The sequence below is a fragment of the Stenella coeruleoalba genome (assembly GCF_951394435.1).
Source record: "Stenella coeruleoalba genome assembly, chromosome: 1".
In the NCBI taxonomy this organism is placed as follows: Eukaryota; Metazoa; Chordata; class Mammalia; order Artiodactyla; family Delphinidae; genus Stenella; species Stenella coeruleoalba.
Genome location: NC_137169.1, coordinates 120023079 through 120048893, shown reverse-complemented (window position 1 = coordinate 120048893; position 25815 = coordinate 120023079). Strand labels below are relative to the sequence as shown.

Genomic DNA, 25815 nt, shown 5'->3' with positions numbered 1-25815 from the left:
CTAGTAATTCACAATAAGCACTTGAAAATGTCACTTTATCATTCTGAACCTCAGTTTTCTAATCTGCCTAATGGGGATAATTTCTGCCCTTCCAACTCTTCTGAGTCAGTTTGAAGCTTGAATGGAACAGACAGTGGCCTCCAAGGGACTGCTATATCCGTAGTGTCTAGCACAGAGCCTGGCACACAGTAGGCGCTCAACAAATATTTTTTGACTGACGGAACCAATAACTGATATGGAAATACACAGCGGATAATTATAAAGAGTTTTATGAATGTAAGGCAGTATGTAGTGGATGGAATAAGCTTGGACCTGGGAGCAGAAGACCCAGTGTTTTTGTCCTGTGTGGCCTCGACCTAGTCATGCAACTTCTCTGGGATTAGTTTCTCTTCTATAAAATAAGGTGGTTCTTCAAGTCCTGAAAGTCTGGTTTCTACCCCAAAACAATATGGCCTTATTAATTTAGGACAGAATTAATTTGGAATGGTGATTAAACTGATCATGGCAGGAGCTAGTTTGTATTTGCTCATTCATGAAAAAATAACAAAAAAGGTTTGTTAAGCAACTAAGATTGTAGAAGTGTTGAGCCTCTTTACGTTACATCGTTTTTCGAGCAATTTAAAAAGCAAGCATAGTAGGAACCCCATTAGCATATTAACGGAGTGTTAATTACAAAAGAGTCTTTTAAAGCAGATTTTATAAAATCCCCACTTAATAACCATTAGCTTGTGGTACTTGAAGAACAAACTCTTCACGTGTGTTACTTAGAAGTATTAAAATCGTAATTTAAAAGTAATCTGCCAACTTGTCATGAATTTAGACTGATTTTTCTCTCAATTGATCCAAATGAGTGAGGTTTTGCTATAATTATATATAATGCTGGTAATAATGAGGCTGATTATTAATCTTTGCCTGCTTTTCACTACCTCCATCATTACAGGTTTTAGGGGATGGGGTGGGGTGGAGGGAGAAGGGAGGGATGGAGGGGGGAGTGGAGGATGCCAATCTCCCCCTCCCCCTTCTCCAGGCACTAGAAGAAGGAACCTCCAGCCCCTACCCTGAACAGCCAGCCAGCTCTCCTTTGGGGACTGCAGGAATCAGGCAGAGCTACCCTGTGTGAGCCCAGAAAGGCTGGCCAGTTGGCCAGGGCTGCACACAGCCGTGTCAGCCTATCAGCTGCTGTGTTCTCTTATTCCTGCTGAGAGGCCAAGGGGGCTGAGCCTCGGGGGCAGAAGGAGTGCCTCTTCTCCCACAGCTCGCTAGCCACTTCCATCACGTTTCTTCATTTTCCCCATCAAGAAAGCCAGAAAGGACATTGGTAGCAGAGAAAGCTTCCTGTTAAGAGATACAGCCTCTACTTCTTCTCACTCCCTGAGAACTAATATCTTGGTGTCCACATCTGTTAAAATGTGGAGCTCAGTGCCTGTAAAATACCTTCCCATCCGGTCTCAGGGTGGCCGTGCGGCTCTGATGTGTGTGTGAAAGGGTTTTGAAAATGCCACAGCAGTTTAAATATAAGAAACGCATATTAGACAGCCCCTGGCATCTGAGTATCCCTTCTGTGGAAGAAAGAGGGAGGAAAAGGTTAGGCTGAGCTGGGACCCCTGATGAAGGAAACCAGAGCTTGTGTTTGATGTGAGAGGCTGGAGGCAGATGGGAAGTGTTCTAGTCAGAAAGTGCCAGGTCATCTACACACCATTATGTATAAAATAGATAACTAATAAGGACCTACTGTATAGCGCAGGGAACTCTAGTCAATACTCTGTACTGACCTGTATGGGAAAAGGATCGAAAAAAGAGGGGATATATGTATATGTACAACAGATTCACTTTGCTATACACCTGAAACTAACACAACATTGTAAGTCAACTATACTCCAATAAAAATTAAAAAAAAAAAAAAAAGAAAGTACCAGGTCAAAGTCCTGAGAGAGGCCATGAGTCGGGTTAGGAAGGGCAGAGTTGGGGACAGAAATTGGGTCCAGGGAGGCTTGATGGAAGAGTGGTCCTGAGTAACTGCTATAAGTAGCTGCACAGCTAGTATAGTATAAGGTGGGGCTGGGATTAAAATCCAGGTCTGCTGCTTTTCCGCTAGAATCGAATGCCACGTGTATAATTTACTAGCCATGTTTCTTGGGCAAGTTATTTAATTTCTCTCTCCCCCAGTTTTTGCATTTGTACAATAGGAGTGAGAGTTGGTAACCTCAAAGGAATTTGTAGGGATGAGATGAGTCAATATCTGTAAAGTGTTTAGAACCATGTCTGGCTCATGGCAATTGCTTAATAAATATTATCTGTTGTTGTTACTTAGTAGAGGAGATAAAATTTAAGTGTCAGTTAAGTGTCTTCATACGGCAGACCCTGGCCTACCTCTCTTGCAGCCTGTCTGTGTATTACAAGCCAAGCTGGGAAAGGCTGTGTGAGCAAGCTTCCCTTCAACTAGGAAGAACAGGCCAGGTTTCTGAATATTCTATGATTCTTAGGCTTATGTACTACATTCCTCCATTGGAGAAAAGGAGGCAGATCGGGTGTGAGATTGTGCCCACCGTGACAGAGAGTAGAGTGGGGTAGGGCCCTGTGATGTTCCCTGGACTTCAAATGGAGAGTTCTGACTCTTAGAAATAGCAAGTTTTTGCCTCTGTCCCCTTCCCTGTGGATGGGTATTAACCATTATCAATGATTCATCATAAGTTTCCATTCCATCCTGAAGCTGGGACAGTGAATTCTCTACCCAGGTACAGCAGGAAAGGGGTGGAGCACCAAGCCATTTGTTCTCTTGTCTAGCCAATTAGAAAGACTCATGCTTAACATTTTACGTTTATTGGCTGAGGATAAGGTTGCCAAGCAACTTCCTTGCCTTGGTAAGAATTCTGTAGTTCTAAGTACCTGGGCTTCTCTTTCTCAATAAGTACCCCCTCAACACACACATGCAATTTGTTGTCTAGAGATTGCAGGGATTTTGGATTTGGTAAACCATCAGGGACATAGATTTCTTATGCAAATAATTTCTATTGATGAACTCTATATATAGTTGTATACACTAATTAACCAAAAAATCTATTCCATTCATTGATTAGGCAACAAATATTTTTTGAGCATCTAGCATGTTCCAGGCACGGTGCTAGATACCACAATGATAATCGTGGTGAAATTTAAAATATGTGACAGGCAGTAGGTCACCAGGTACTCAGAATGGAAGTTAGCATGGAGGATATCTTTGTGCTGGGATGGATTCTGGGGAGATCTCGAGGGTCCTAGGGGAAGGGTTGGGGTGGCTGGGATAATGGAGGGGCACTCTGTGCTCAGAGGAGTGACTAATACTATAAACAACTGGTATGTACGTACTAGTGTATGGTAGAGACAATCCTTAACACAGCACTTACTATTGACATGGCTTGGGTTAAACCCTTTACTTACATAATCTTCTACAATGGTATTCAAGCCAGACTCAGGTCTCCCTCACCACTTTTACAGTATGGTAAGTAATTGCAGCTGCTACCACTGGGCCAGTCGTCTCAGATGCTCTTAGCAGCCCTGAGATAGGTATGCATGTCTCCATTTATGGCTGAGGAAACTGGATGAGAGAGGTCCAGTTCCTGGCTCAACTTTATGTGACTGGAAAGTGGTACAACCTCAATCCAACCTAGGACTTTTGGGCTTCAGAGGCTTGTAATCCACATAGACTGCACCCCTAATGCCCATACAATGCACACACAGGCTTCGGAAATCAATAGAGTGTATGCACCCTGCAGATTTCCAAAGAGCTTTGCTTCCTGGTGACACCAGCAGCATCTCAAAGTGCAGTCTGGAATCCCAAACAGCCTGAAGGGCTAACATGGTCCAGCTGATGATGACAGGGGCCCCTCAGCAAGTGGTCCAGACTCAGACCATTGCAGACCACCACCTGCACTTCTTTTAGATGCCAGTGAGCCATGTGCTACCTACCTCAATGTGCATGGAGCAGCATTGGAAGGGATCTTAGAAGCCATTGTGTGCTGACTCCTTACCGGGGAGAATAAGGCCCGGGAATACGAAAGGCGCTTCTTCAGTCACCAGGAGAGAAGAGAAGCCCCTGAGAAAGTCCTCTCCCATCAGATAAGTTAATTTCTATAAAAATCATGGCTATGCTAAGAGAGTGAACTCTGCAGAGTACGGATTTTGTGTATTTCCTGGGCATCTGACAGTGGGCATGGTGTGAGAGGCTGACAGGGATCAGGAGGGTGTGTGGTCAGGGAGCGAGCAAGGCTGATGGGCTGCAGAGGCTGGAGAACTGGGCTCCCAGCCTCTGCAGAGGAGCCAGGGAGAAGCATTAGAGAAAAACTTGACTTCGGATTTGGACTAGAACCCAGGTTTCTGGAAAACTTGTGCTAGCTGTAATTCCCACATGGCTATGAAAAAAAAAGGAGTGAGAGTGAAAGAGACTGATAAAAATGTCACGGACAGGTATGTTTTAGAGTCTATTTGGGAGAATGGATTAATTTTCCATTGAGAAACACTTTTGTCATTGTAGGCATTGTTTTCCACCTTTTCTAAAAGCAAGGCTGTTATTTCTAAGAAACGCTGGGTCATTGTGAGAGGCAAAGAACCAAAATGCATTTGTGTAAGATGTATTTGTCTTTTGGAATTTTACTTTAAAAAATACGGTTATAACGTAGCCCATCTCTTCTGGGTCTTTGACTCAACAGAAACAAACCACATTTTAAAGGCCATTGTAAATCAAACTTTAACTGTGTTTAATTCTATCTCAGCAATATACCATTGTCATCACTGAGTAGTCAAGCCATATTCTGATTGTCTTAATTTATATTATTATTAAATATAATAAAAACAATGTACTTTTAAATCTCTCTCACATACCATTTTATTCTGGAAGCAATTTGTGAATTTCCCCAAGTCCATATTTTTATATTTTGCACAGTTCATGTTTCTTAAACATCATACCTTTGCATACTATTTTCATGATATCGAACATGTGTTCTTGTACTTAGAAGTGTTCTGAGGTCAATTTACTTTTCTTTTGAAAAGTTAAATAGCAATTTTGAGGAACATCATTTTATATAAAAAACGGAAGCAGAGTCACTTGCTGTAAATAGGAGACAGTGAAAATGAATATAAAACTATTAATATTTTCAAAAGGTTTGCCTACATACCGCTTAAAACACGACCTAAAATGTCCCTTACCACTGGTGTTGCAGTTTCCACACCTTGGGAACTCTCAGGTTGATGAATGTGTGAAGGAAAATCTTGTTCCCGTCTGTCCCATAGCTCTGAGCCTGGTGTAAGGTACTGGGCTTTACCTTGGGGATATAGAAATGAAAGGCATAGTTTCTGAGATCCAATTAAAACAGAATATGCAGGGCCCTTTGGTCCATTTTTGGAAAGCCGACGCTGGAAGGGAAAGTCGGTTTCCCTCAGATGGCTTGGCTGTGGGGAAGGACAGCTGTCATCCCTGCCGAGTTCACGGCTCCTTGCCCATCAAGTCGGGCTGGCTCCTAACTCACCTGTCACATGTTATCTTAGTAACAGGCTCAAGGTGTACATTGGCCTCTTTAAATGTCACAGACTTCCAGCGCCTCAGAAGAGTCTAAAATTGTTCTTTCTAATCAGTGACCGTCTGGGAAGATTTTTGTTTTTTCTGTCTTGAGTTCTTGGAAGGTGCCCCCTTCTCTCTTCTTCAGATGAACTTTCAGCATGAGATCATTTCATAATTGAGTTACCTTGTACTTTGTGATATGATGGCTCTCTGAATCATCTCTGCTATCCTTGACAGAGCACACAGGAGAGAGCACGGGCTTCAGATTGACAGTTTGAATCCAGGCTCTGCCGCTTATTTCCCGGCTAATGCCGGTACAGGGCTAGTGGTGAGGATACATAAACAGACACTTTTTTCCCCTCTCAATTTAGTGGAAAATACAAGGAAATACACAAGCTGTTACTTACAAAACAGAAAAGGGCGTTAAACCAGAGTAGGAATACCAGGGAAGACTTCCTGGAGGAGATGATACTTGAGTTAGACCTTGAAAGATGAATCAGAACTTGCTAGACAAAGGAAGTGAGGGTAAGTCATCCCGGAACTGGGAGCAGCATGGGGGTGAGACTGAGCCTAAGTGGTCTCATCTGTAAAAGGTTGAGATGAGGGGCTTCCCTGGTGGCACAGTGGTTGAGAGTCCGCCTGCTGATGCAGGGGACATGGGTTCATGCCACAGTCTGGGAGGATCCCACATGCCGCGGAGTGGCTGGGCCCGTGAGCCATGGCCGCTGAGCCTGCGCGTCCGGAGCCTGTGCTCCGCAATGGGAGAGGCCACAACAGTGAGAGGCCCGCATACCGCAAAAAAAAACAACACACACACAAAAAAAAAACAAAAAAAGGCTCAGATGATACTCATAGGCCTATTATCAGGATAAAATGAGTTAATGTATGGAAATTGCCTATTCAGGACACATAAGAAGTGTCTCACTTGTTCATTTAAACCCCTTTACCACTACTCTGTGGACCCAGAGCATTTGGTTCACCTCAGTTGTGGTACTTAAAAGATCATGATTGGGATTCATCTGTTTATGAGACAAGACACCCGATAGGCTGAAACTCTTAGGTGGAATCACTAGAAGGGCACAGGCTCCTCAGACATGGGAGTGACCGTCCTCTCCATAAGTAGACCTTAACTAAGTTAGCAGATGCTCCAAGGGCAACTCCAGGTTGACATTTTTCTAGTGGGACATTTATGGTTAAGAATAGCTGCACAGTTATACCTCTGATGCCCCACGCTTCCCTCCAGAATGTGAAGAGAGTACCTCCCTCCCTAAATTCTGTTCCTAATACTATGCTCAGTGCTACTGAGGTCTCCGAAAGGCTTAAGACATGCAGTGCCTTCTCTGCATGTAGAAGGCACTCAAGAGATATTCCTTGAACCAACAGTGAACCACCTAAGGTCAGGCACGTGACTTACTCCCTTCAGCATCCTATCTGCCTGGCGTGGTGTTGGGCTCCAGTAGGAAGGGGAGAGAATTGGATGGTTTCTCCAGCAAACCATGCTTACTGACCATCTCTCCCCTTAATCCTCTCATGTCCCATCCACGAGGACAGCATGGGTGCTGTGGTGGGGCCTAACACATGGTTCCTTTGAATCTGTTCTTGCAATGCCAGCCACACAGGGCAGTGGTGCTGTGATTTAGGGTGGGCTTCTCTGTTATTTTCCCAGTCTCTCCTCTGCTGTTGCAGACGCTCAGGCTCACAGCTCCTCTCTTCTGGAGAGAATGTTCCATGCCAAGCTCCTGAGATGACAGTGGGGCACCCTTCTTTTCTTTCATCTTGAGTTGCAGCTAAACTTGGGCTCAACTTATCTGGGGAAAATGGTACCAGGTACCATCTGCCCAGAGCCCATTTCATAGACACTTGTGGCCGCAGCTCCCTATCCCCGGAGGCAGAAACACTCTGGGCAGTCCTGGCTGTGCTTCCTGGGCCTCTGTGGCCATTGAGCCATGCCCAAGCATCCTGAGTCTTCTTCCCTGAGCACTGATTAACCTTCCAAGAGATTGGCAGGACAGGAACCTTATGGGCATAAAGCTGCAAAAGCTACTGGCCGTCAAGGGCATGATAACAGTCTCTGCCTTCCCCGTGGTCATTACGGAATGTGTTCCCGACGGCAGGAGCTGTGTTCCCTTCGGTTCTGAATCCCTAGCACCTGGTGTAGTTCCTGCACCTTAATAGATGCTCATTACATATGAATGAATGAATTTCTCCCGACTTTATAGGTTCAGCCCTGCCCCAGTTCTCAGAGCAATAGGAATTTGAGGCAGGGAATTCTGGAGCAGCCTGGACACCTGCTCACTCCATCCCCCAACTGGGGGTTTGGTATTGACTCACCTTCCCTGTCTGACTGGCTCAGGTCACAGTCACCCAGGCCCGGGGACATGTGGGCTATGCCCCTGTGGCCCTGGCTGTTGATCTGACACAATTCAAGGTGAATGTCATGTGGTGCACCAGAGGACTGGCACATCAATGAGTATTTCAGCAGGCCCTTTCCCCTCTCTGCTCTTTGCTCGCCTTTATTCTACCAGCTGCGGGAGTTCACAGGTGTGCAGGTGTGGCTGGAAGGAGGGGAAGGATATAGGAAACAAAAGGAGGGGGCTCTGTCCTAGTGTGCCATCCCTGTGTTCTCATAGCCTCTCATCACCTTTGATCTTCTCCTTACAGGCTCCCCCAGCCACTCTGGCTCCACGTCCATGAGCCCGTCGGCAGCCTTGTCCACAGGGAAGCCCATGGACAGCCACCCCAGCTACACTGACACCCCAGTGAGTGCCCCACGGACTCTGAGTGCAGTGGGGACTCCCCTCAATGCCCTGGGCTCTCCATATCGAGTCATCACTTCTGCCATGGGCCCACCCTCAGGAGCTCTTGCAGCCCCTCCAGGAATCAATTTGGTTGCCCCGCCCAGCTCTCAGGTAGGTGTCTGTCTGTCCTCTCCAGCGTCTTTCCAGACATCCTAAATAGTTTCATCCTGGCACAGAGGCAGCACTCGGCAGGTGCTTAGTGCATGCTTGCAAAGGGATTGGATTGTCTCTGCAGACTTCTCTCCTGCAGGGCCTTCATTGAGTGTGCCCTCAGGCAGAGCAGCCCCAGAGAACTGATGATGCCTCATGGTCCAGAAAACTGTGGCTGAAAGGGAGCCACCCCTGTGGTTTCAATGGTTCAGCCCTGGCTGTGATTTCAGTGTCTCTCAGGCCTGTTTGTCTTCCATGGGGTGGACCCCCTTGATTCTTCTCAATACTGGGTATTTTTTGAGTCAGTGAAGTGCCCAGTGCTCTATGACATGCTATAGGGCAGCAGTCCCCAACCTTTTTGGCACTAGGGACAGGTTTTGTGGAAGACAATTTTTACACGGATCGGGGGGTGGGAGGGGTGGGGAACGGGGGGATGGTTCAGCAGTAATGCGAGCAGTGGGGAGCGGCAGATGAAGCTTTACTCACTCGCCCACCGCTCACCTCCTGCTGTGCGGCCAGGTTCCTAACAGGCAGTGGACTGGTACCAGTCTGGGGCCCCACCGGATGAGGACCCCTGCTATAGGGGATACCGAAATGATCAGGCTGTGGTCTTTGCTCTCCAGGAGCTTACGGTTGAGAGGGCAAATAGGCAGATGTGGCACACGGATAAATAGGCAAATAGGCAGACTGTGTTACCTACATGCTATCTCTGAGATAGAGGTAAAGATTATGGAGACTCGGGAGAAAAAAAACAACCCTCACTTTAATTCCTAGTGCCTTTTGCTACAAGAGAGGCAAGGATGTATATCCATGGTAGATACTACATTGTTGCTCTGAGGAAGCTACAGGATGGCCAGATGCTGTGTACTTCCTTCTAGCAATGTCACACTGAGATTATGAACCTTCCCTTCTTGTAGTGGTCAGCTATTGCTGTAATGATGCTGCATGACAAACAATCCCCATATTGCCACGGTTTACAAAAACACACATTTTTTTCTTACTCACAAGTTTATGTGTTGGCTAGGAAGACTCTGTTTCAGATGGTGGGTGAGCTGGGCTAGGCTGCAGCCTGGGTGCAGGTCAGCTCCTCATGTCCCAGACTAAAGAAGCGGCAGCTTCTTGGGACATGCTTTTCTCAAGGTATCTCCCAGGAATGCGAAAGTCTAAACCAAATCAGGAAAATACAGTGAAGTCTCTGCTCACATCATGTCCATTAATATCCCGTTGGCCTATGAAAATTGTGTGACCAACTCCAACATTGGTGGGACAGGGGAATAGTCTGTGCCTGTTTCATTGGGAGGAACTACAAAGACACAATGCAAAGGGTATGAAGAATTAGGAGCAATGATCTTATCTACCAGACTCTCCTCTCTCCCTATTCTGGTATCTCACTATTGGGCCAGGGTCCCTCAAGACATCTAGCAGCAGAATTAGTAGGTCCTGTAGCCTCCTTTGAATTTATAGTTCTAAGAAGAGGCAGGACTCCCACTGTGTTAGCATTTCTTACTGCTACAAAGAGAACTTCAGAGACTATCCCTAGAGTGCCTTCCAAGACATTTCATGTGCTCAGAGTCTGAAAGCAAAGCCATGTGGAGTCATAGAATTTTACAGCCGGTAAGGACTTCAGTAATTTTTTCATCTATGGATTAGAGAATCTGGAGAAGACCTTAGCGATCATCTAGTGTAGGGATTGCAGGAGCCAGGGGCCAGGCAGATAACACAGGTAGGTGAATGAGCCTGGTGCGGTCTGTACAAAGCTGCCCTCATACCCTGAAGCCGTTCAAATTCAAAGACTTTAAGTACTCCATGGGCCAAGCAGAGTACTTCTGTGGGTCCCATTTGGCCAGCCCTTTGAACCCCAATTTGTAATCTAATGGCTCTCACCTGTAGGATCTTTTTCAGAGTACACATTTCTCCCTTATCCCATATTTTGGCCCTTGTGTGGGTTGTAAAACTCCCACAGAGGATTCTAACTGCCCCACCCCTGCCCAGCTGAGAACCACTAGTTCTAAGTCCTTCAGCCCACATAGGCTCAGTGGGCTCAGGTGATGTGTCCAACCTCACACCACCAGTCACAGCAGAGCCAGGGTTACACCCCAGATCTCCACATCCCCACTCAATCTTTATGATGCTGCGTTTGCCCACTGCTGTCTTGTATTCTGACTTAACCAGTGACCCCAGGATCTTCCTGTTGGCTGCCAAGGATTAAAAGATGAATAATCGGTGCTCCCAAGGAGTCTTGTGGGGGATGTGCCACATCACGCAGATAAATTGCCACGTTGTACGTGCTGTCGAAGGTGTAGGGGCAGAACCGAAGGGAGCATAGGAAAGGGCCCTGTGAACTTCTGGTTGTGTGTTCCAGATGTCAACCACTCGGATGAGTGGGGACCAGACGGTGGTGGGGAGGGACATGGCTCTATGCCACCCTCACCCACTGTCATCGGCAGAGCGGCTGATGCCATACCCTTTAGAATGTGGGACTTGAAGAGATTGGTTTATTCATTTTCATTCATGTGAACAGATGCCAGGAAGGCAGGTCAAAGTCAATAGGTTAGAGACAGAAAGAGAAGTGGAAGTTCTGGGACAAAAGTGAAATTTTGCAAAGGACATTCTCATTCATTCAAATAACTATTTAGCAGGATCTACTCCATATCAGGCACTATTTGATACCGTCCTAGGTTCTGGGGCAAAGCACTAAATAAGCCTGTACTTTCATGGCAATTACACTGGAGCAGGCAAGACAGACAAAAACGAAATGAATACACCAGGTAGTTTCAAATGGCAATCATTGTATCAGGAAGAAATAAGACAGGGTGAGGTAATGACCAGTGTCAGGGCTTGTGGGTGGGGAAGGGGCAGGGCACCGGCCCTCCAAGCCTGCTTTTAGCCACCACGCTCCAGTCTAATTGAGCCAAACCTGGCCAATAAATTCAGCTTCACAGCCATGTGAGTGGCAGGGCCGCTATTCCTGGACCATATGTCTGTACAGAGGGATTGGGGTTGAAAGGTCAGCTGAAAGCTTTGGTCCTGGCCAACTGGGCTGTGTGCAGAGGCCAAGGCCAAGTTTGGCTTTGGGAGCTATATTAAGCTTGCCAGCACTGGTGAAGCTGAGCGGCGTTGGGGCTTGGGTTCTGGAGCCACACGGCAGTGACACTTTGCCCAATTAACTAGATAACACATGATATCTAGTGCTCTTAGTGTTAGCCACGGTGAGCTGGACTCTGCACACTCTGGATAGACGATTCCTATGCATCCTGCCTTTCTTGCCCAGGATTGAGGCTGAGTGGGACTTGTCCGGGAAACATGTGCCTTGTGTGACCTGGGTCTAGGGTAAGTGCAATTTGAGGGTGAAGGGAAGCGCTCAGTGTGGGGGCAGCGGGGCGGGGGGGGGGTGTCTCGTTCTGTGCTCTGTCTTCCCGGTGTTTGAGCTTCTTTTTTTTTTTAACTCTTGTTGGATTTTCAGTCTTGAGGAATAAAGAGAAATGAACTGATACTCTGGAGGCAGGAACTGGGTAAACTTTTGCAAACCACTTTAACTTATATTTATCTCAGTTCCCTTTCCTCTATTGTGGGGTAACACATTTTGCCCTGATTACCCTACAGGGATTTTTTATGAATATCAAAGGAGATGTGGATTTGAAAAATCACTGCTTAAGCACTTATGATACTCTATGGCAATAAGGTGGTGTTATTAATATTATTATTATATCTAGGTGCTATATCATACACCTAGGTGATATATATTATGCAACTGTGTGATCATTGGTTCAGGTGTGTGTACTTTGTTGTTGAAAGGTTCTAGAGAAGTTCATTTCAACAATCATTCATTGCACTAAGCACTGGAGATCTAAAAAATGTTTAAGACTCAGTCCCTTCCCTGGGGAGTATCTAAGTGGAGTGAACAATTTCCCAAAACACCAAATATATAATTGAGAAGATATTTATGCAGCTTTCAGACAGAATGATCTAGATCACGTTTTTCTGAGTGTGTGTGTGTGTCTGTGTGTGTGTTTAATGCTGCATTTTTTAAGTGTGATATCTGTTGGCTCGACCCCGAAGCAGGCCCTACCTTTGGAAGGCTCCCGCCTCTTTCTCCTCTCCTGACCCAGCTGCCTGACCTGGGTTCTGTCCCTGATAATTCCTGCCCAGGTAGTGCTTGATAACCAAATTATTATCCTTTCAGATGCTTGCATTTTTACAGAGAATACTTTGATAATAAGAATTGCAAATGTTAGAGCTAGAACAGACCTTAAAGATCATCTGTTTAATGATTTTTTAAAAAGCCATAAAGTCTTTCTTTCAAGTGAAAGTATGTTTGGAAGCCATTACATGTCAAATAAAAACAGGTCTGGTGAACTAGCGGTGGGAGATATGAAGCCTTCTTACTCAACCTTGCCACCCCCCGCCATACACACTCTCTGAGCTCAAAAACCACTGCTGTAGTCTGTGGATGAGGAAACAGCTTCTCTAAATGAAGTCACCCAGTCAAGATCACACAGCAAGGAAGTGGCAGGTCCAGGCTCTGTACTCTTTTAGACAAAGACCCTCACTCGGTTAAAGAAAGGCCACTCTAAGGAGACCACTCATTGGAAGAGGTGCGCCTGCCTGCAGCCTGCTTGTCTGGCCACGTATCTGCCTTGAGTGGAATAACTTGGGCTGAAAGCCGCTCAGAAATGTGGCTCCCAATGTTCTCTGATGGCTCCAGGGCATCTAGGATGCATTCAGTCCGTGGCTGAGAGGACTGCAAATGGAAGACAGGCCAGCCAAGTGTGTTCCTCTCAGGAGCAGCCGGCTGCCTGGTACATCCCAGCTCTAAAGTGCTCACTTCAGCAGAGCTGCTTCTAATGGAACAAGACAGCTGGGGCCGCAGCACTGGGGACCACGCAGCTAATGGGTTTGAGCTCCGGGGGCCACCTTCGATCTCATCTACCATTGCTCAGATCCCACGCAAACCCCAAGCCAGCAAAGAGGCTGATGGAGATGAGGGCATCAACCCACCTGTCCCAGCCACTGCCTCCTAATGCCAGCCCAACTCAGGAAGAGAGGGGGTGTCGGAGAGAGGCTTCCAGGAGAGAGTGGCCAGAAGCAAGTTGGTTCCTCTGGGTGCTCATTGCCAATGAGGTGGGGCAGGAAGCAGTCAGGGCAGGGGCGGTCTGGGAAGCTCCTGCCACACAAGACAGACAATGTGGGGAAGGAGGAACGATGACCTGAGATCCAAGAGCCCGGGGTTCCAGCTCCCACCTGTTAGATCTGGGAAGGCACCTAACATGGTACCTGGGCAGGGGCAATAGGCTTGGTGTCTCTCTCCTTCAGTCTTTCCCCATGCTGCTGCCTCATACTTTGAGGACCTTTTTTCTCTGCTGTAAACCTCATGGCTCCTCATTGCCTCTCAGATTAGATCCACTCTCCTTAGCCAGGCAATCAAGTACAGCCCACCTTCCAGCCTTGTCTCCCATCCATCCACCGGACACAAATACCTGGGCTTCCCTTCAGGCCTTTGTTGGTCAAAACTTTTTGTCCATCACTGGCCCATCCAAATCCTACCCGTTTTTTAACTTTTTTAACATCTTTATTGGAGTATAATTGCTTTACAATGGTGTGTTAGTTTCTGCTTTATAACAAAGTGAATCAGCTATACGTATACATATATCCCCATATCCCCTCCCTCTTGCCTCTCCCTCCCTCCCTCCCCATCCCACCCCGCTAGGTGGTCACAAAGCACCATGCTGATCTCCCTGTGTTCCCCGTTTTTTAAAGCTGTCAAGTCCCAGCTCAAATGCTCCTTCCTTCAGGACATCTTCCCTAATCTCACTTGCTTTCTTAAATTATCCCAACCAGCTTTTAATCTCAGGAATGGTCAGTTTCTTGAGTTAGTGCCTGTGTCTTCTTCCTTTTTGTATCCCAGGATTTCTGAATGAACTTAAGAATAAACCACTTTACAGCTGAATTTCCTCATCTGAAAAATAGGAAAACCTCATAGGGTTGTCGTAAGGATTAAAATAGCTAATTAGCGCTGAGCAAACTTTCCTTGGACGGTAGCACCTACAGTAGCAAGAACAATAATTACTGTTCTGTGATTGCTGTGGGCTGGAGGTGGTGGATCTGGTCCTGTTGGAGATGGGAGTGGGAGAGGAAGGTGGGTGAGGGCCTCCTGAGCCCGAGGTGACGGTGTCCTCCTCCTTATTCCCATGACCTTTCTTATCCATCTGAGGATTTGCAGACAAAGTCATGGTTAGCTAGAGGGCTCTTTTTTGGGGGGTCATCTCTTTCATGGGGTGGAACTAAGTGCTAATAACTATTTCCTTGAGGCACTCAGAATTCCTAGCCCATACTGGCCCTCAGGCCACTTTTGCATGTGGGGCTCTGGAATTAATTTTTTCCAAAGCTCCCAGGTGTACATCTGGGGTTGAGTACCACTGTATTACACCAAAACAAAACAAAATACTGAATATAAGACTTAGAAGTCTTGCCTTAGCCTTGTATAAAAAGGAGGGAGCAGGGGGAGGGGGGAGGAGAAAGAGGAAGAGGAGGGAGAATTCTCCCACCATGGACGTGTTTTCATGCCTCCTATGAATGAATTTTTAAAAATTCCTGGTGACTTTGATTTCAAAGCAAGGCCTTGAAAGCTGTCTTTTCTTTTTTGCATCCCTTGCAGCATTTAACCCAGAGCCTTTGCCCACCTCCTATGCTCAATAAATATTTGCTTAGTGAATTGAAAAGCTAGTAAATTTAGAAGGAACCTAACTCAGGCTCTGTTGTATTTTAGCTTTTATTGATCATTCCTTCTGTCCCAAAGGCCTAGAATAGAGAAGAAAATCCTACCGTTGGTTCAGTTTGGGAATTACAGTCACTTCAGTTAGGCAAAAGTCACATAGACCGTGCAGAAGCCAGTGGACCTTCCCTTAAACCCCCAGATATTCACCAGGTGCCTCTACCGGGCACTTAACTCCCACTTACTCAGCACCACCTTTGTTTGAACTTACTTGGAAGTGTTCTTTGTTTGGGGGCACGTTCCGACTCCTCAGTGAGATTTTCATCATTTTTGAGGAATGACACACAGACCTCCGTTTCATATCTCCCTTCACAGTGCCTAGAACATTGACCTGTACCCATGGGTACAGAAACACTGCTGATTGGATAACTGGCTTGTATTTATTTAACTTTTCTTTGAGGAATACAAGACACGTAGAGGCAGCTTCTCAGTCATGTCCCTAAGAGCACCGGGAGACAAGGAAGGGGTGGCGGTGAGGAGTTAATGTTAACTTGTGATAAGGGGTGGAGAAAGGGATACACACACGTTCGTTTATTCAGCCATTCAGTTCTACCAACTTCCTACCACATGCTGGGTTCACGTCAGGCACCCGGAAGACAAGGCAGATGGTCTCTGGCTCTAAAGATTTTATATTTTCATGGAAAGATATTTGTTCCTTAGAGACAAGTTCAAGAACATGATCCGGGACTTTTAACCTAATTTTTGGTGCTATTGCAATGATTTGGGCATTTGGCTTACCATCCTCGGTAGGCTTGTTGAGATGACCACTACACGTATCGTCTCTTCCACTTTACTGTGAACGTCTTAAGAGTGTGCATTTTATTTACCTTTGTATCCCAGAGCCTGGCACAGTGCCTGACGTGGTGAGTGCTTGTAAATGACTATTGATTCACTAAACGGATGGATTTGCATATTTTCCTTGGTTCTCTCCTAGTCTAAGTCTTTTGCCTGAGGGCCATAGCTCCCCTTGGAGTACTGCTGAATAGGCAGGATGTAGTTAATAAAAAATTAAAAAATACACAGAGGACTTGTCCTAAGTATGCTGTTCAGCGTGGATTTCTAGCTCAAATAAAACATGAGTAAAATGAGTAAAAGCTGAGAGCTCTGATGTAGATGTGTTGTGATTTTCGGTTTAGGTTTTGGCATTTAGAAATGACTTCGTTCCTCTATGCTACTCTTTTTCTCCCTTAAATTCACATCCCTCATAGGCAATTTTAGATACTCTGTACTTGGAAACTACTTCTCGAAATAGAACCCACTTTTTTTCCCTCAAGGATGGCCTTATTGCTTTCTGCCTCAGGGATTGGGTTTACCCTGGCTCTGTGTTTTATTGTATTTTTTTCTCTTGCAGCTAAATGTGGTCAACAGTGTCAGCATTTCAGAGGACATCAAACCCTTACCAGGGCTTCCTGGCATTGGAAACATGAACTACCCATCCACTAGCCCTGGATCTCTGGTTAAACACATCTGTGCCATCTGTGGGGACAGATCCTCAGGTATGTACAGAAGCATACGCTCCTCCCAAGTGCCCCATGCAATGGGGATACCAGAGAAGACACCTCTTCCACTGCCCACTTGGCTCCTTTGTACCCAGCGAGAGAAAAAGGGTCTTTGAGGATGGTCCAGCTTGGGGCCCAGGCTGTAAATTTCTGTCACCACAGCCTTAATGAATTTAAAGCATAATTTCATGTGGTGAGATTAGATTTATAGAAAACATTTCAGAAGCCCTTCCCTGGAGTTACTGTGTTGCGTGTGTATCTGGGATAGAGAAGCTGTTGTAATGAGCAAGTATCTCAAGTTAGAGTCTCTTTAATTTAAAAAAAAATATTTTTTTATAATTCTAAACATAATATCCCAACATAGGAAATGTGGGAGAACTAGAAAAGTACCAGTGAAAACAAAGAGCTATCTATAGTGTTCCTAACAAAATAAACCCTTTGATATTTTAGTGAATTTCCTTCTACAACATTCTAGGTTTTTAACATGTTTCCATAGGTGGAAATAAGTGTGTTTTCACTGATTTTATCTTCTTTGATCCTTTTCCATTTTTGCCCAAATTATTTCTTTCCTGACTTGTTTCCCTACCTCTCCATCATTCCTGCCTCCCCACTCCCCATCTCAACAATTTTGATGACATTTGAATCTCTGATTTGATGAATGAGGAAGATTCTTTTCTATAGTTGTCTATGACGACTGACAATATTTTCTCATCTTTTTAGTGTCACCAAAGTCCCTGCAAAATGTGACTCCACTGAAAGTTCCAGGTGCCTGGAACTTAGCTACACAGCTGATGTTTGCTTGTTCTCAAAAGGTTGTTTCCAAATCATGCAGACTTGACCATTGCCATAGCAACCTAATTCCAGCCACGCTGATAGAGAGTTTTTTCTGCTATGGTTTAATTGAAAGTTGGGCAGTTCTTTCGTATATGGAAGAACCACGGGAATGACAAATTGGTCCCATGTTTCTTAAAGACAAATACTTCAGAGCTGAGAGCATTAGGTTTTTTGAGCCCAAGATAAAAGCCTGTGTTTATTATGAGTTCAGGAAATTAGTATAGTCAACTGATTAGGCACAGACTAACTTCATCAAGCAGGCTATCTCTAGCCACCATTGCATCTTAGAGTGGCTTCCTCTGAAATGTAAGCTCCTGGGATGCACATATTTACACTGGCTAGTTCTCAGGGACTTCAAGTTCACTTCGATATCAGCCTAAATACAACCAAATTAGAACGTCATGTCAGGTCTATAACTAAACAGTATCACATGTCATACTCAAGAATCAGACATAAATATGTTGTGAATGATCTGTTTCATTGTATTTTTCAAGTCCCACAATTCCAGTCCATTGAGCATAGCTGCATGGTGTGTAGTATTGGGAAGACTTCTACTTAGAAAGAGTATATGGTGATTGATTCTTGATGCCTATGTGGGCATGGGTATGGTGGCTCTCCTGACCAAATTAGCCATCTCTGGCTGGAGTCCTGGAAAACTGGATGCGTGGAACAGGTAATAAGGGCAATGAAACATGTAACAGATTATTCTGGATCAAGCAAAACTACCTTCCATCAGATCTTTATGTCACATCTCAAGATTATATGTCATATTATGCCATAAAGATCATAGCCAGTTTACTCCTCCAATAGGCAGTAGTATATAAAAAAATTTATAACTCAGGTTCTTGTTCATAGTTTATGATAGAGGATAATACTTTTAAGTGAGATTCCTAAGTCCTTGGGCTTCAATTATGGGGAAATATGTGTGAAGCTGAGGTTCTTTTCCTGCTAGATAACACGTAACAAGCTTAAATAGTTTTATTTCTTATGTATACTGATGTCTTAAATGAAGGCAGAACATTTTGCTTAACTAAACATAAGAGTTGCCCTATTCAATAAATGTAAGCAAAATCTTAGGTCAGGACTTTTCTAATAATGCTCTCTGGAATTGGTGACTCCAGAGAGTCGCTTCCAGAGGGTAGACACGAGGAAGGGCATATTTACTCTGCCTTGGTTTGGTTCCTGTCATCAAGCCTGCATTCCCTGCTTTGCTTTCTGTCCCATTGCCTAGGTGATGCGCCAGTTTCCTAGGCGAGAGCCAAGGGGTTCTTTTGCATGAAAGACCCAAATAAACACAAGAATAACTTATGGAATGTCCTTTTCTTGTGACCAGGAAAGCACTACGGTGTGTACAGTTGTGAAGGCTGCAAAGGGTTCTTCAAGAGAACCATAAGGAAAGACCTCATCTACACGTGTCGAGATAATAAAGACTGCCTCATTGACAAGCGTCAGCGCAACCGCTGCCAGTACTGTCGCTATCAGAAGTGCCTTGTCATGGGCATGAAGAGGGAAGGTGAGGTTCCCCACTACCCCTCCCTCCACTCGGGGGAGAGCAGTTTGCATATAAATGATGGAAACAAGTGCAGGACATAGGAAAGAGTCCTGCTAGGCTGGACTATGTGGAAGAAGTTTGAAGCGGAGGGGGGAATGACTTTGGGTACCATGATTTCTCGAGTATTTCAGTTGAATGCTTCCTGCCCTGGTAAGTGTGTACCCCCGAGCAAAGATAGCAAGAGCATCTTCCTCCTCCATGTTCACCTATCCTCTCCTGGACCTCAGATGATGGTCCAAACTGGACCCTCTCCCTTGCCCTTCCGATAGCCAGACAGCATCAGAACTGAGGTCTCGGGATCGCTCTGTGCTGCCCTGTAATGGGACATCAGTCTGACCTTCTGGGCAGAGCTGACTTCTCCCCTCTAATCCTCACTCTGGGGAAGCTTGCTGGTTTGATGAATCTCTCTGGGCTTTTATAACCTTGGTCTGCTACAAATCCTCTGAGATTGGTGTATTCCAAAGTCTTTGGGGATTATTGGCGTTACCAATCATCAGACTTTGCCTTCTCATTCAGAGAGATCGTCATCATGCGTTTTTAAATGTTACATCTTTCAAACTTACAGTGTGGGTTAGCTGGGTTGCTGTAGAAGAAAAAAATCTGAAAGTGCTTTGTGTTTATGTACAGATCAAAAAGTCTTTCTGTTAAGTAATACAAATAACCTGAATTGGGCAGTTAATTAGCTGGTGAACTCAAGCAAGTACAGGGTGTAGTAAATGGTGAATCTTAATAGATTTCAGAGTAAGGAGGTCCTGCCTCTCTCTCTAGGAAATGGGAACAAGGCGTTTAGTCACTCCCAGGTGGCTTCTTATTCTTGAAGAACTTCTTTTCTGTGAGGAGGGGGGAGGCTGACTGAAAGGACCAATGAAGAAAAAGTTTGAGCCCCTTCTAAGAGAGAATGCTACCAAGAAGGAAAAAAAATGATATTCCTAGCATGTTTGAGATGGAGGTGGCCCTTGAGAATAACTTAATAACCCTAACCATTCTACAGCCAAGGAAACAGGCTTGGACTGATGGAGTGAGTTTTCCAAGGTCCCCAGGTAGGTGATGAACAGAGACTAGGACCGCTTACTCCCAGATCAGAATCTCAAATGGACAGACCCCCAAATCTGTCCTCCTAACCTGTTCATCACACGGTCCTCCCCATTTTAGGAAATAGCCATTTTTCAGTTGCTCAGACCAGAAGCCATTGGACACCTCTTTTTCTTTCATACACCACATTCAATGGGTGAGGAAATCTTCTCTCTTTCTCAAAAGATGTTCAGAATCTTTCCATGTCTCACTATTTTTACTGTTATCACCAAGCCACCACTCTTTTTAGTAATAATACAAATAGCCTCCTGAGAAGTTTCTCTGCTTCCGTCTTCATCTTCCTTCGGTCTCTCCTTATCAAAGCAACCTGAGTAAGGCTTTGAACAAGTGGGTCAGGTGAAGCCTTTCCTTCACCAAAACCCTCTGATGCCTTCCCTTCTTACTCAGAAAAGAAAGGCAAAATTCTGGTCATGACTTCAAGGTCATACATAGTCTGGCTGCCCCATGTCTCTCTGCTCCAGCCTTCCTAGTGTCTTTGCTGGGCCATCAGGGGTCCTCCCACTTTAGGGCCTTTGCACTTACTGTTCTGTCTGCTTGGACTGCCCTCTTCCCAGGTACCTGCATGACTCACTTCTCCTCCTTCGTACCTTTACCTGATTGTCAACTTCTTGATAAAGCTTTGCCTGACTACACTGTCTCAGATTGCCCCAAACACCCTCATACTTCCCAGTCTCTTTCCCACAGCACTTACCACTATCTAACGTACTTTAAACTTTTGTCTGCTGTCTGTCTCCAAGAACGCAGGGATATTTTTCCTGCCTTTTGTTCCCCCAAGGCTATATCACCAGTGACTAGCACATAGTAGACATTTAAGAAAAAACTGTTGAGAGAATGGATGAGTGATTTAAACTAAATATCGGAATCATAAGTTTTAGTAATGCAGGAGCTTCTAAAAAGGATTCATTCACTCAGTCATTCATTCATCAAGTATGACTTGAGTGACTACTTCATGCTTGTGTCATACTTGCTGTAGAGGGGTCAACAATTTTCTAGACTGGAGCATGTGATGTGAAAAATCAGCTGGTGGAGACTGTCTCCTCTTCCCTGGGATAGAATTGATACTCTTTGTAGCTTCCACCACTGTGATAGTCAAAACATAAAATTAATGCCCCCAAAGTGTGTCTCTCATCAGCAGAGAGCATGATTGCTGCAGATTGCAAATCACCTATACTCGATTCTCCTGCCTCACAGTCTAATTCTGATTCTCAAAACTCAACCTGAGGGCTTCCCTGGTGGCGCAGTGGTTGAGAGTCCACCTGCCGGTGCAGGGGACACGGGTTCATGCCCCAGTCCGGGAGGATCCCACATGCCGTGCAGCGGCTGCGCCCATGAGTCGTGGCCACTGAGCCTGCGCGTCCGGAGCGTGCACTCCGCAACGGCAGAGGCCACGAGAGTGAGAGGCCGCGTACCGCAAAAAAACAAAACAAAACAAAAAAAACCACTCAACCTGTATATTTCTGGCTCAGTTAGGGTCAGAGTGGTTCACAGAGCAAATGATGGGAAGCGTGGTTCTTTATTTTAAGTCAAACAGGGACATGTGGATTGTAAGAGCATGGGCAGTGCTTCTTTTAAACCTAGTATTATTTATGATTCTTTCATAGCAAGTAGGGTCCAGTTTTGGTTCCTGCATTAAAAAAAACAAATAATGTGGAGCAACAGGAATGATGAAAAGCTGAGGAATAAAGATTAGGAAGGGGAAAGGGGCTCTCTGAGAAATTGCTAAAGGAATTGATACTATTCGCCCTGACAAAGAGAAGGCAAAAAGCGAATCAGTTCTTCATCTCACTATATCGAGGGTCACTTTTAAAAAGTTACTGGACAGCCTTTCCTTCGCCACTATCATTTCTGGCCTTCATTTACAGAATTTGGGGCTCAGTTCAGGCACTTTCTTGAGGACAAGACTAATAAAATCCTGGAACAGATAACTGAGTGATACTATGGAATTTACATTCCTAGAGAGTTGGACAGACAGAGAGAGATGAAATTGGGGTGGGCTCAGAATTCACCTGCCTAAAACCAGGGTACATAATGGTGAAGCTGGAGTGGACGTAAAGCTGGAGTGTCTGATGTAACACAGTCATTTCCTGAAAGAAGAAGCAGAGGTTCTGAGAGGCTAGGGGTCTTGCCTAAGCTTACATGGCAAGCTAATGGCAGAGTGGGTGTAGCACTGGGACCCTGTGACTTCCAGGCCACCAAACGATCCTCAGGGGTTCTGGGGAAGTCTATTTCCATAATTTTGGATCATATAATGTGGTTTGGGTAGTAAGAGAATGGATTATTTTTGAGGCAATTTGTGGTCGGCACTTGACATTCCTGTGGGTCTATTAATCCAACCAGCCCAGAGCCTTGGAGTCAGGGGTAAGCTCAGGAGGCAGCCAGCCTGGGTCTACATGCTGGCTTCACCACTTCCTAGCTCTGTGACCTCAGGCAGGTTACCTAACTTCTCTGTGGTTCATAGCACTTCAGAGGGTTCTTGTGGGCGTTAATTATGAAAAGTGTTGGGCATAATTCTGACACAGAGAAAGGGCTCCATACATTTTGACTATTTTAATACATCACAATAAATGTATGTTGGACTAATGGAAAATCCTGTTTTAGGTCCCACTGGCCCCTCAATGTACCCTGATGTACTGAGTAGCAGTAGCTCAAAATGCGCCATAGAAGATTTGCTTCAACAACAGATACGTGACTCCTCATTGACGACAGTAAGATTTATGTCACAAAAAGGAGAACTGAATAGCAAAGGATCACTCAGTGAATTGCAAAATTGGAATTAGAATCTAATTCCCTGAAGTCAAGATTATTTTCTTTGGAGCGTGAAGGTTATTTTCCTCTACAAATCTGTAGAAGAAATCAATTGAGGGCCACAAGAGGAATTTGGTTTGCTTTCCCCCATCTTTTCAAATCAAGACAAATAGATGCCCGTTAACCTACCTTTAAAAAAATTAATACAAGAAGCATTCAACTTCAACCAGCAAATCCAACTGATGATAAAAACACATATGAGAGTTTCTGTATGTTGTCAGTGAATGAAGGCTAACCAAATGGACAGAAAGAAAGGATGAGGGGAAAAGAGAAACAGGGAGAGGGAGGAAGAGGCCAAGAGCAGGGATAGAGACAGGACCAGAGCAGAGCCCGAGAGTGTAAAGAGAGGCCAAGGGGAGGGGAAATGCTACTTTTCAAAAAACTTTAAAATAATTGTTTCGTTTAATCTTCATAAAACAATCTCAGGTAAGTACTATAATCCCCACTGTACATATAAGGAAACCGAGGCTTTGTAAGCTGAGTACCATGTCCGACGTTACTATCTAGGAAGCGGTCGGGCCCATTTTGAAAAAGATTTCTTTGACTCCAAGGTACATGATTTTTGCTCTTCTCGTATTTTGTCCTCTCTGCTCTTTTTCTCGTCCATTTCTTCTTTTTCTTACTCTCCTGCTTTAATCTCTCTTTCCTTTCTTCCTTTACTCCTTCCTTCCTACCCTCCCTCCCTCTCAACCCCTGAATATCATTCTCATCTTGAGGTTTCTTGGTGTGTCTCTATTGGAGACAGTGATGTATCAGCCAGATTTGTGCTGTCAGACCCTTCTCTGACCTACTTTGAGAGATCAATAATATCACTTACGTGACAAACTAGATGTCCAGCATCCAGTCCCAGTTCATTCCGCAGCCTTGTGGCTCAGAGAGTAGGAGGAGCCTTGGAAAGTGGACAAAGGGGAGGAAAGGAGAGGAGATGAGACGTAGAAGTTGCTCGTGGAATAGCTGTCACTGAGGTCCCTCTGGGCCACTGCTTAGAGGATAATTTTCTCGATTCTTGGGATTTAGAAAATGTGTGCCAATACTGAATTCTGCTTATCGCTACTGGGAATAAGAAGATGGAAACTGAAGCTTTCGAGAGGATGGAAACTAACCCCATAGAGAAACTAACCCTCTTCCCAGTGAAGAGCACAGAATTGGGAAAGGGGTCTGCCTGACATTCTAATGTATAGACCCAGAGGGTTCTTTGATGAAAACCCTAAACTTGGGGAATCTGAGAAAATTCTAGCCTCCACCTTTGCCTGTGTACCGTTCCCCACCCCCCAAATCAGCTGCTGATTCTGAAATGTCATCTAGGTGACATTATTCCACCCTTTCTCTTACTAAATACCCACACGGCTCCCTGAAGATCTTCCCTGACAAGTCAGATCAGGTGATGCTGTGTTCAGGCCGGTGCACTAGGGGCAGACCTAATGGGACGCGAATGCCAAGAGTGATGCGCAGGATCTGACAGAGGGAATTTTTAGAGTAATGTGCTCGTTACTTAACTACTGCATGCTCCCGGTTTATTAGAGATAGCAGGTGGAGGAAGGATAGGGGAGACAGCATGCAAGGAGACAGTGGCTCATTAAAAGAAAGGGCAGAATTGGAGGTTATTAAAGCTTAAAAGGCACATTTAGAGTGGCCACCATAATGAACTGGAAAGACTGTGGACTGAAAAAACCCATAGTTTGGCACAGGCATAAGAAAACAGCTCAGCTCTGCTTTCTTGGTTTCATCTGTTAACATGACAGCATCTCTGATTCATTGCCACCATGATGCCCATTTTACAGAGGAGGAAAATGAGGCTTAGGGATGTAATTAACCTTCCCACAGTTGTCCTGGGCATATGGTAACGTCTGCACGTCCTTGTCCCTGCCAGCTGTGCAAGAAGAAAGGCAGAGAAGCCGGGAGCGGGCTGAGAGTGAGGCAGAATGTGCCAGTGGTGGCCATGAAGATATGCCCGTGGAGAGGATTCTGGAGGCTGAACTTGCTGTTGAACCAAAGACAGAATCCTACGGTGACATGAACATGGAGAATTCGGTAGGTGGTCTTAGATCTCCATCCATATCCTATTTCTTGGAGGGGGCTGGAGATGGGGCAGGAGTATGTTTGAGTCCTAGAACCTGTCCGTTCAGAGTACTTTGTTCCTTTTTTAGACAAATGACCCTGTCACCAACATATGCCATGCTGCTGACAAGCAGCTCTTTACTCTCGTTGAATGGGCCAAGCGTATTCCCCACTTCTCTGACCTCACCTTGGAGGACCAGGTCATTCTGCTCCGGGCAGGTAAGGGATACCAGGGCTCCTTTCTTCTTGGGTTGCCGTTTTGAAATTACCCTTGGGATCCTAAAACAAGTGACCTGATGGAGCCGTAACCCATCCAACCTGTGCACATTGCTGAGACAGGATAACCCTATCCGAGGTTGTTCTTTTTTATATTATTGGTAAGCTCTGAAATTTGGATGGCCCGCCCCCAAAACTTTCATTTCCAAATGAAACACTGTTAATGGAGGAGTAAGACTCTTTTTCTTTTTTTTAATATTTAAATTTTCTCTTTTATACTTAATGAAATTTTTATTAGTTTCTACATGCATTTTATTATCAGAGAAAAATAGCTTTTAAACACACACATAATTAAAAAAACAAGGCAGGTTTACAAGAAGGTGAGAATTTTCTATTTAATGAGATTTTTCTGTCCACTGGTTCTCTTAAACTGCTTCCTAGAATCCTTTTAGTGACCAAGAAAGGCTCTTTTTCCATGCAAATTTTATGCAGCCTTTATAATTTGC

At 45.1% G+C, this 25815-nt stretch overlaps 1 protein-coding gene across 1 annotated transcript in view; it reads left to right on the top strand.

The window, feature by feature from the left end:
* Positions 1 to 25815, top strand: part of RXRG (retinoid X receptor gamma) — a gene marked incomplete at its 5' end in the record, with an annotated part of 44058 nt that overhangs the window by 8199 nt on the left and 10044 nt on the right. The window contains 5 exons of the mRNA XM_079922678.1: positions 8195 to 8442; positions 16605 to 16749; positions 18920 to 19099; positions 24906 to 25066; positions 25183 to 25312. Of these exons, the coding sequence (XP_079778804.1) occupies positions 8195 to 8442; positions 16605 to 16749; positions 18920 to 19099; positions 24906 to 25066; positions 25183 to 25312 (864 nt within the window). The remainder of the gene's footprint in view (positions 1 to 8194; positions 8443 to 16604; positions 16750 to 18919; positions 19100 to 24905; positions 25067 to 25182; positions 25313 to 25815) is intronic.